This window comes from Lolium perenne, chromosome 1 (genome assembly GCF_019359855.2).
Source record: "Lolium perenne isolate Kyuss_39 chromosome 1, Kyuss_2.0, whole genome shotgun sequence".
Classification (NCBI taxonomy): Eukaryota; Viridiplantae; Streptophyta; class Magnoliopsida; order Poales; family Poaceae; genus Lolium; species Lolium perenne.
The window spans coordinates 169146628-169157970 of NC_067244.2; the positions used below are offsets into that span (position 1 = coordinate 169146628).

Sequence of the window (11343 nt, forward strand, 5' to 3'; positions counted from 1 at the left end):
TAGACTGTAATCCAACTGCGTCTATGACTAATAATTCACCTTCCGGTTATTGTCTCAACCCCTTCCAGTATTAAGTTGCAAACAACAGATTATCGCATTAAGCAATGTGTGTAAAGTAAACAATAGAATTACCCTCGGATAAAATATTGTTGTTTTCTCCCTAGTAGCAACAACACATCTACAATCTTAAAAGTTATTGTCACTCTTCGAGAAAACTAGAGGCATGAACCTACTATCGAGCATAAATACTTCCTCTTGGAGTCACAAACATCTACTTGGCCAGAGTATCTACTAGCAACAGAGAGCATGCAAAATCACAAATAACATATGATGGGAATATATAATCGATCTCAACATAGTATTCAATATTCATCGGATCTCAGCAAACACAACATGTAGCATTACATAAGGATGATCTCAATCATGTAGGGCAGCTCACAAGATCTAAACATGAGGCACAAATTGGAGAAGACAACCATCTAGCTACTGCTATGGACCCGTAGTGCAGGGATGAAATACTCATGCATCACTTCGGAGGCGGGCATGGCGATGTAGATGCCTCCGGTGATGATGTCCCTCTTCAGCAAGGTGCCAGGAAGAGCTTCAGAACCCTCCCGAGCTAGAGTCTGCGATGGTGGTCGCGACGGAACTTTTCGTGGATGGAGGCTCGGGTATTTAGGTTTTTCCCGAGATCGTGAATAAATAGGCGGAAGGGCGAGGTCGGTGGAGGCCAGGGGGGCACACCACCAGTTGGTGCGGGCCTAGGCCTGGCCGTGCCAAGGCAAGGTGTGGCCACCCTGTGGCTCCTCTTCGACCCCCCTCTGGACTCTGTCCTCGTTACGGAAAAATATTGACTTCGGCTTTTGTTTCGTCCAATTCCGAGAATATTTCCTGTACAACTTTTCTGAAATAAAAAACAGCAAAAAAACAGAGAACTGGAACTGTGGCATCTTGTTAATAGGTTAGTGCCGGAAAATGTATAAAAGTGCAATGAAGTATGAACAAAACATATAAATTGGTGTAAAACAAGCATGGAGCGTCAAAAATTATAGATACGTTTGTGATGTATCATCATGCGCCGGAACGTTCCGGCAGGTAAACCGGCGGACCGGTTCGGCAACCGGGAAATTCCGGCGCCAGACCCGACTGGCTGGAACTCCTGCCGAAAACACACAGGGAACTGCATTGTGTGTATAAATTTCCAATTTTTTTCAAAAAGCATGCTCAAAACTTGTACAAAGCTACCATTAGGCGGGTGAAGACCCTCAAGTGAGGTGGTAGGTCTCCAAGACAACACACACAAAAACCTAACCCTAACCCTAGATCTTAACAACCTCATATATGCAGAATAAAACGGAGGCAATCAAGAACTAAAGGGGAAGAGAGCAAAGATTACCCGAGGCCATCATCTCCCTTGCCCTAACTTGGCAGAGAGAGACTTCTATGGAGGTTCTTGGTGGGTGGATATCCAAGATCTCCCAATGAGGTGCAAGAATTGAAGAACCCTTTGGTGAAGATCCTCAAAATATCCCGATCTATCAATTTTGTGGTTGTTTGTGGAGTTCGAATGGATGAAATCTACTAGAGCAGGGTGGAGCAGCAGGAGGGGTGGCCATGGAGGGAGGAAGCTCGGGGAAGAATGAGGGAGGCTAACCCTAGGGGAATCCCGAGCTGTTTAGATGTAGGCGGCCCAAACCGGCAGCGGTGGGCTGTGCACCGGTTTGGAAAATCCAAACCAGCACAGAGGCCGGTCCGACCGGTCTGGCTGCGGAACCAGCTGTTGGAACCCTTTTTCGCCGGAGACACAAATATGTCATGTACATTAAATGGAGAGATAGGTAAGGAGTAGCAAAGACACAAGATGAGAAAAACACATGCTTTATAGGCATGTTCATTGGAGTGAAATTCAAATAAGATGTAAATAGCAACACTGGTGAATGTACTAGGATGTCGCCTAGAGGGGGTGAATAGGCGGTGTATAAAAACTTCTACTTGAGAGCTAAACTAGGCGAAATAAAACTACACATGTGTTTACTAGTTTAGCTCAAAGCCTATCAACTAGGGGTTTGCCTGAGAGCACCACCAACCTATGCTAGCATGATGAGCAACAAGGTGATAACAAGATAGGTATAGCATCAAGCATGATAGATATCACAATGTAAAGCGCATAGGTAAAGGAGCTTGGGTTGAGAAGTAACCGGTGCACGAGGAAACGACGAACATGTGTATGTACTTAGATAAACCATTAGTCCGCACAATAGCTCCGGTGTCATTGTTAACCAAAATAGTAGTTAAGGGTAAAATACCCTTACAAGATCATTGCATGTGAGTCCACCAGGGAGGCGACTAAGTATCAACCCTCGGGCCACCTTGGTCTTGCATACCAACTCATTCTAATTGTCCTACCTGATTGGATATTCCCTCATCAACTGTAATTTTAGGATTGAGTAGAATGAAAGGTGGTGACGGGTTCCTAGGTTACACAATACCCACAAACTCAACAACTTAAGCAAGCGGGCTTAAGGACACGGGGGATCACCAATGTCGGTTCACTCCACTAGTTGGCCACTTGAGGAGAAGACAAGAAAACAAAGGGTATACCTTTCTCTTAGCAGCTTGTGCCATGGTAAGGTAAGAAAGGACCCAACAACATGGTTGGCTTCACAACAATACGAATACAAGACCGGTGAGACTCCGCTGACCTCAGTAGAGTCCCATCCCGAGAAATTAGGCTGATGTCAGCGTACTGAATGTACCTGACGATATCGAAGTCACCATGTGACGACCAACATAGTGTGTGATACTACACCGTGCACAACCACGCCATCCGATGTGGGAGAGACAATTAATTCAGCTTGTGTCCCATCAGGTGGGGCGGGACGCCGAGGCAACTCTTTTGTGTGACTATGCCACTATCTCTCTCTCTATATATATACATGTACCCTCCCACTAAGGGGAGAGGTCCCAACAATTCACCATTTACACACAATGATGCATGTATAATGAATCTATGTTGTTTATAGTTTGTTGTGTTATATTCCAACATATTTTGCATCTTATAATATTAGAATCATATTTTACACTGATTTTCAGGAATTTTCTAAAAGATAACCTTTATTTTGGTTCTAACTCTGTTTGGCAGAAAAACCTTATGTTTCTATTTTGCACTTTAAGGGAGTTTTCAGATTCAAAAAAAGGGCAAAGTCAAAGAGCACCCTTCAGAATTTTCAAGACGCCTCCAACAAGATAAAGTGGGCCAAAAGGAGATCAACATGCTGCAAATGAGGCCTAGTGGCGCATCGGGGTTATCCGAACGCGCCACTAGAGGGATTGCCCCCCAGGGTCGTCCAATTGGCATCAAACTTTTGCGTACGGGCGTGTTTTGACCTAAAACCCTCTATATACACCCATGTAGATCTTCCTCGTGATGCACAGATGCGGATATCAAAAATACATAACAAGAGAGTCTCCAGTCTGCTGCCGATGGAGATCAGAGGGGGGAACCGCTACGGAATCGCCTCTGAGTGCCTCAACCCCCTACAACATGGTCATCATCAACATATGCACCAACACCACCTTCATCCTCTCCATTTCCATGTTTTAATCTCTTGGAAAACATGATTTTGAGTGCAATCTATTGTTTTCCCAAGATCTATTGTGTCTCTATGTCTAGATTTGAGTAGCGACTTGTTGATGGATATGGTGAAAGATTATGTTTATGGCTGCATAACATTTTGTTATCTTCTATATATGATGGTCTTATGTACTGATGCATGAGTGCACACATATGTTTGGGGAATGCATAAGGTTGTCAGCATTGCGTGTGTTTAGAGGTTAATCAACAAAATGTTGGAAACCATTTCTCGCTTTTTAGATGCATGATCATTAATAATGTGTTAATCAACAAGGGGGTAAACTAATGGGGACCTTGGAAATTATAGTGGTGTTGAACCTTATGTCTTAATAACTCCCTTGCTTCCTCGGAAATAGCCTTGGGACCAGTCAGTAGGGATGTATTACCTCGTGTTCACGGTTGCACCTATTTATGACTCCTCTTTTGAAGAAAAAATAGACTATCTTTATAAAAGTTAAATGTATAAATCTAGCTGGTATAAAACATGTGCTTCACTAATTGTCACAACCAAAACAAATGAAACAACCATATGCCAAGAACGTTTGATCCCTTGAGTTACCTTCATCCACTTAAACTTCCATAAGATCCCTTTCATCTTTAGTTGTAGCACTTAGTTGTTTTAGTTTATAACTTTCTAGTTATCAAAAAATAAAAAAAAATACGGTATATTTTACTTTATTGCATTGCACGAATGGACATATAAGTGGGTTATAGGGCTTCAGATAATAGATAGTTTACCTTCAATTCCTCGTGGGATCAACACTCAAATACTTATTGAACTTTGCTATAGTGATTCCCTGCTCTTGGGGATTATCACACGCACCATCCATCCTAGGCCACTCTACACCAAGAGCAGCGCAACTGAGGCTAGCTTCGAGAGAAGTCAACTGATTAGGGGAAAACCTCTTGTGTGACCGGATCTTCACAGATTCAGGGGGTTTGTGAATGTACACAAAGAACACGACAGATGAAGCGAGATGAAAGCGAGGATACCAACTCACACCACACGCACATCGGTTATCCTCGTTGGCCCAATTCACCAACTCAATAGAATCCACAAGAAAAATCACATAGATAGAACTGCAAGTGGAAATATTGCCAAAGCAAAGATAGAATTCAACTAGCAAAGAGATTGCAAATTGATAGAGTTTCAAAGCAGGAGATCAATAGTTATACATTTTAATGGATAAAAAAGATCCAAGTTAGGAAGGAGTCTTGATACAACTCAATAGATGGATGATCTAAGGAGAGGGGTTCCCACATGGGAGAGGCACATGCCTAGTTCTGTCTCATTTCTTCCGTACCTCACATTTGAGGGGGTAGGTAACTATATATAGTCCAAGGCAAAGGGCTAGCTAGGAGAGGATAAGGCTAAAATAGTGCACAACTCGAGGAATTTTGGTGGTGAGTTGACGGGACCGACTCCACACCGACTCGGTCGTTGGCCACTAATCTAGGCAATAGGCTCCACCGATTCTTCACTATACTCTAAATTAGTAAGGTTCGGTTGGAAAGTCGGTGGACCGCGTTAGTGGTTTGGTGGGCTCCCGACAATGCTAAAACTAGAATGGACCGAGGTGGTCCAATCGACCATGTGTGTCTAGCGATGCCGCTGACCGCGAGACAATAATCCTCCAAGCATTATAAAGTTTGGTCAATTATATAAAATAATATATTAATGTGTGTTGACTATCACGGTTGTTGATATAAATGCATGCCTACCAAACTAACGGACGGGTAACTGTTACTCACAACTTATAAATAAGCATTTTATTCTTCTACTACCTCCGTCCATAAATAAATACGGAGTATATGAGATTTGTCTACGTAAGAAGTAAAAGAAGAGATGGGCAAATCACACAATTTTCGTCCACTTGGATTTTTCTTTATTCAACGAAAACGTGCTTCCCCTGATGAGATGCATCTTTATGCTGTTTGCATGGATCAGAACGTGAAGGTTGGAGACGTGGCACATCACAGGCATGAGCTGAGCATGAATCGTCATCGCCCGCAGGCCGCAGCAGCTTCAGCGGCACTATAAATAAACTTGTTGCAAACCCCCCATCATCTCCACCCAAGTCATTAGCGCAGAAACTGCAGCAAGAGCAGCAGCAGCAGCAATGGAGGGCGCCGCGCAGGACCCGACCGCCGCCACCTTCTACTCCGCCGCCACCGGCCTCTACGCCAGCACCCACGCCCCCCTCCCGCTCCCCGCCGACCCCGCCCTCTCCCTCGTCCCGCACCTCTTCTCCCGCCTCCCTCTCCACCACCACGGCCAGCCTCATTCTCCCCCGTGCTTCATCGATGCCGCAACCGGCGCCTCCCTCTCCCGCGCCGACCTCCGCCGCCTCGTCTCCTCCCTCGCGCACGGCTTCCGCCGAGCCCACCACATCCGCGCCGGCGACGTCGTGCTCCTCGTGCTCCCAAACTCCATCGCCTTCCCCGTCGCCTTCCTCGCCGTCCTCGCCGCCGGCGGCGTCGCCACCACCATGAACCCCTCCAGCTCCCGCGCCGAGATCGCCGGACGCCTGCGGGACACCAGCCCATCCCTCATCCTCGCCTCCTCCGACAACGCGGCGAAGCTACCGCCCTCCGCAGCCCCGGTCCTCGTCGTGCCGGACACCTTCCCAGCCGCGGAGGACGAGTACGCGCCCTTCCGTGCGCTGCTCGATTCTTCCGCCGCCGGCGCCGGCGCGACCGACGAGTTCCCGTCCGCGGAGGTGGGCCAGGACTCGGACGCCGCCTTCCTCTACTCCTCGGGGACCAGCGGCCGGAGCAAGGGCGTCGTGCTCACGCACCGCAACCTCATATCCATGGTCGAGCTCTTCGTGCGCTTCGAGGCGTCGCAGTACGCGCCACCTGCTTGTGACAATGTCTACCTGGCCGCGCTGCCCATGTTCCACGTCTACGGCCTCTCTCTCTTCGCCGTGGGCCTCCTCTCGCTCGGCACGCCGGTCGTGGTCATGAGGAGGTTCGACGTAGGCGAGGCGCTCAGGGCCATCCACAGGTTCAAGGTCACGCACTTGCCGCTCGTGCCGCCCATCATGGCGGCGCTGCTCAGAGCCAAGTCCGCAGGCGCCTTGTCGTTGGAGTCCTTGGTACAGGTCTCCAGCGGTGCAGCTCCGCTCGGCGGCAAACTCGTTCAAGACTTTCTCCAGGCTTTCCCACACGTCGATTTCATTCAGGTACAAACATTTTTTAATTCCAACTCTTTGCACTGTACTTTTCTGACTCTGAGTATAACATACCGTATTCGTTAGATTGCCTTGTCCACATATGTGAGGAATAGTCTATCTATCTACTACTTCCACTCATGTATTCAGGGGCCTTCTCACCTTAGAAAGTTCAGTCTGCCAATTTTACGCAATTAAAGTTGCAGTTAATTTTACTTTGTTACTTTGAATGGAGTAATCAAGTAGGGATTAACTGGTTTAAAACAAATTTTCCATATGGCAGTGTATCACGTTAGGCAAGCTCTTGGCTCAATTAAGAAATTTATCCTTGCGCAATTGCGACATATGTATGTGCCACACAACAAATCATTGTGTAGGAGTATTACTGATTTTAAAACAAGCTTTGCAAAATGGTTAATACTTTTCCAATCAAGGACTGAAAGTTATTACTGCAATATTCATAATTTAGTTGCTTGCAATATGCTGAGTAAACTGCAAATTATTATGCAATTGAAGCACTCAAAGTAAGATAGCTGTACTGCTTTGTTTTTCTTTGTAGTTTTGCTCTTAGCTTTGCCCTGTTTTTTTTTGTGCTGGTTTTTTTCGGGCTTTTTTTTTTCTCGTTGGCTTGTAAGACCCGTGTTATCTTAATGCCTTCTTCTAATACAAAGTGACGCAAACTGCGTGCAGTATTCTGAAAGCCACTGCTGCGACCCCAACTGCTTGCAATATTTAACCATGGCTGTCTATTAATTAATACAGTATATTTGGCCGTATGAGCTCAAGTTCTTAATTGCTTGTTGTACAGGAAAGCTTTAAATGGAAGTAATATATTCCATTTGTAAAGGAACACACCATTTTTTATTTTACATACCACATCAAACGGATTAGCAGAATTATATTTCTTCTAGAACTATATATGATCATCTTTTGTGTGGTGTACATATCACGTTTTGTGAACTCTTGTCTCAAATAATAAATTTATCCTTGCATCGTAGGTATGTCACGCAATAAATCATATACATGTCCTAGTAGGAGCACTTGAAGTTAAGAAAAAAAAATGTATTTCCATGCTTGAAATTAGCATATACTACTATATACATATCTGTTATTAATGACATGAAAAATAAATTCATTTCTCATTTTTTTTTTGTCATTGATGGCCTATTACCTCCTGAGGGCCGATACTGTTATTACTGGTTGATCACATCAAAGTTAAGGCCCACTAGTACCTTAATTTCGCTAAGTAAACTTTCACACTTTGCACAGGGCTATGGCATGACAGAATCGACGGCTGTGGGAACTCGCGGATTTAATACTTCAAAGCACAAGAAGCATGCCTCTGTAGGTCTTTTAGCCCCAAACATGCATGCGAAAATACTTGATGTGGAAACGGGCTTCTGTTTACCTCCAGGCTCTTGTGGCGAATTGTGGCTCCATGGGCCAGCTATAATGAAAGGTAGCATTTCATGAGCCCAACTGAATCATTTCAGCAAAAAAAAAAAAAATTCAGTTTGCACTCCGATGCAAACCCTTGTGCAGTTACAAACATATCACTCCAACAGATTTGTATATTTTTAAAGTAAAAATAAAACATGCATGTTACTAAACCTGACAAGCCTAATTTACTTAACTCACTGGTAGCTGGTTATTAAGGATCCTATGAAGATTTAACATGTATGCACTTTCTCTGCTATCCTATTTAGCTCCTTTAGGTAATAGAATGTTTCCTTGTACTTGCACCTGATTTCGTCGTCATCTTAATGGTTACCATCCCTTTGTGTATGTGACATGTGCACTGATTATCATTGTATTTGAATACAATAATTATCTAATTTGCTGCAAAAGGAATTATTTATACTGCACTGTATGGGAATTTTTGTTCCTTTGACAGTTAAGCAGAGTTAGCTCTCGGATATAGTCTAGCATCATGTGGCTGCTATCTTTCCCACTTAAATTACACTTTGATGTATTCCATATTTTGTCCCCTCATTTGTATTTGGGTTCTTGAATTTTCTTCACAGGTTACTTGAATGATGAAGATACATGCGCAAGAAGTGATGGCTGGTTGCAGACTGGCGATCTTGCTTACTTTGATTCATATGGGTACATTTACATAGTGGGCCGTTTGAAAGACACAATTAAGTACAAAGGATTTCAGGTATGGCTTTAGCAGTCCTTGAAAATACACTGTTTATCGTCTTATTTGTGACAAATTGTGAATAACAAATTACCATTCTGAATATCAGATAGCTCCGGCTGACCTTGAAGCTGTTTTGGTCCAGCACCCTGAAATTGTTGATGTTGCTGTAACATCGTAAGTTTGAAACCTTTTCGTTAATATGGCGGCAGTTGAATTTACGTGTTGTCATGCAATTGAGCCTTTTTTCTTTCCTTTTCCTTATTGTTTCATAGCGCTGAAGATGAAGAAGCTGGAGAGATACCAGTAGCTTTCGTGGTGAGGAAATCTGGAAGCACTCTGACATGTGTGCAAGTGATGGAGTATGTGGCCAAGCAGGTAAAAAAATGCTACAACACAGCGCATCACACTCTTCTGCTTCCTTCCTTGAAATTGCCGCATCATACATCCGTTTTACTTGTAATATTGTCAGACCACTCGAACCTTACAAACATCCTGAGAATCTTGAGATATTAGTTGTTGTCAAACAGTATCCATGAGTGATTGCTGTGCATGCTCCCCACCTGTCCTGATCTGCTGTACGGATGGAAATGCATACTCACTAATATGAGGTCAGGTTGTTTGGCACACATACGATTCTTTCCTCCAGACTGGCATAATAGGTCAGGCTGGCATGCACTCCTTACCTCCCTTTGTTGACCTATCAATTGGATCCATGATTCATTCAAGAATGATGCACGGTGCTGAACAAAATAAAGTAGCTCAGCTGTTCCTGGTAGACATTTTCAGGCAGACAGGAAGGATGAGAGGTTCAAGAAAAGCTTGCGTCAAGAATTTGTTGTTTCTTGTTGACCATGTCTAAATAGCACATGATATGAGATATGATAGGACTACTTTATTATACATTGAAATACGATTGCAATTTGTGGACAGTAACAAGAATTTTCGTCCACTGAAGCTGCGAACTGATCTGATGATGGTGCGTGCAGGTGTCCCCGTATAAGAAAGTTCGGAAGGTAATATTCGTGGAGGCAATTCCCAAGTCAGCTGCTGGAAAGGTTCTGAGGAGGCTTCTCAAGGACTCTCTGACCCTTGATGCTGCTGCTTCCAACAACAAGACCAATCCCAGTTCAAGGCTGTAGCAAGAGGCTAGCAGCTCCGCAAAATTGAAATTGATTGAGTGCATGTGTTATTTATTGTGATTTTTCTTTTCCTTTTGTGATATATGGAGTATGTTGGTCCGCCAGGGATTGGGATTTCTGGTAGTTGTTGGATACAAATAGTACAATACCATCATACCATACCACCGTAGGATGAATTCTCGAAAAAAGTACTATTTGATGTTAAGTCAAACAATGGAATGCACGTGTGCTACTCCATCCGTTCCAAATTACTTATACTGACAAAGTTGAGTCAAGTAATTTGGGACAAAGGGAATACTATACACAGAAAGAATTGTTGAAACAACATGATAGAGTATTTATTGATTCTTGTGATGGATGCATGATTTTTCCGGAGACAGTAACCATAGAGCTCTTTATCAAAAAAAAAAAGTAACCATGGAGCTACTAAAATGGAACTTGAGGAGCTTCATCATAGCAACAAAAAGAGAACTCTGGAAGAGAGAATATTTGAATGGAATGTGCTGCTGGCATTGTGATGCAATGCTTTGGAATAGAAGAAATGACACATCGGGTAGCTAGACTCATTGTCTATGGAGGTAGATATGTCCAACTAAATAGTTAAACACCAATCAACCAAGCAAGCAACTGCACGTATCCATAGTTCGACACACCTTTGTCTGATTAAATTGTAAGCATCTGTTTCGATCTATTCGCATATCTTCTGGAGAGAACGTATAATAAATAAGCACTGAAAACAGGGACGGTGGCAGGAGATGGCCATGGAATAGTCCAAGGACTTGTGAACTTCTGCTTGAATACGTCAGGCGCAGGTCTAATAAAACATAACAAAAACATTTGTTTCATCAGTGTATACATTTATTCTCTCCTGAGCTCGGGCTTACTACAATATAAGGGGTTGCATTAAAAATTCACTCCATATTTTCACAATTGTACAAGTTATTCTCTCTGAAAATCTGAATAATGAAGGTTATTCTTGCTTACTACTAAGGAGTTTGCATGAAAAAAAAAACATTGTGTTTACATTTTCTTTCGCTTGGCTTGTTCTGGGTCTAAGAGACGACTTGTGTCTCGTCACATCTTTCTCGCCTCCGGCGGTGCTGCGCGCACAATTTACCCTCATTGTCTAATAGTTATTTGTCCTAGTTAATAACGGTAAACAAGAATTGTTGTGGGTATACTTTATGGGTATATCAACGGCATAGCTTAGATCCGGCAAGTCCGGGTGGCCCCCAGATGGTGATGAGGCATGTG

The 11343-nt window shown here is 43.7% G+C and overlaps 1 protein-coding gene across 1 annotated transcript; it reads left to right on the forward strand.

Annotated features, from left to right (window-relative positions):
• Nucleotides 1–5696: 5696 nt before the first annotated feature.
• Nucleotides 5697–10443, forward strand: LOC127312277 (4-coumarate--CoA ligase-like 3). The gene is made up of 6 exons (XM_051342826.1): nucleotides 5697–6819; nucleotides 8077–8266; nucleotides 8832–8968; nucleotides 9057–9124; nucleotides 9223–9325; nucleotides 9937–10443. Exons 1-6 carry the CDS (start codon nucleotides 5755–5757, stop codon nucleotides 10087–10089), a joined length of 1716 nt encoding a protein of 571 aa, XP_051198786.1. The 5' UTR covers nucleotides 5697–5754; the 3' UTR covers nucleotides 10090–10443.
• The last annotated feature ends 900 nt before the right edge of the window (nucleotides 10444–11343 follow it).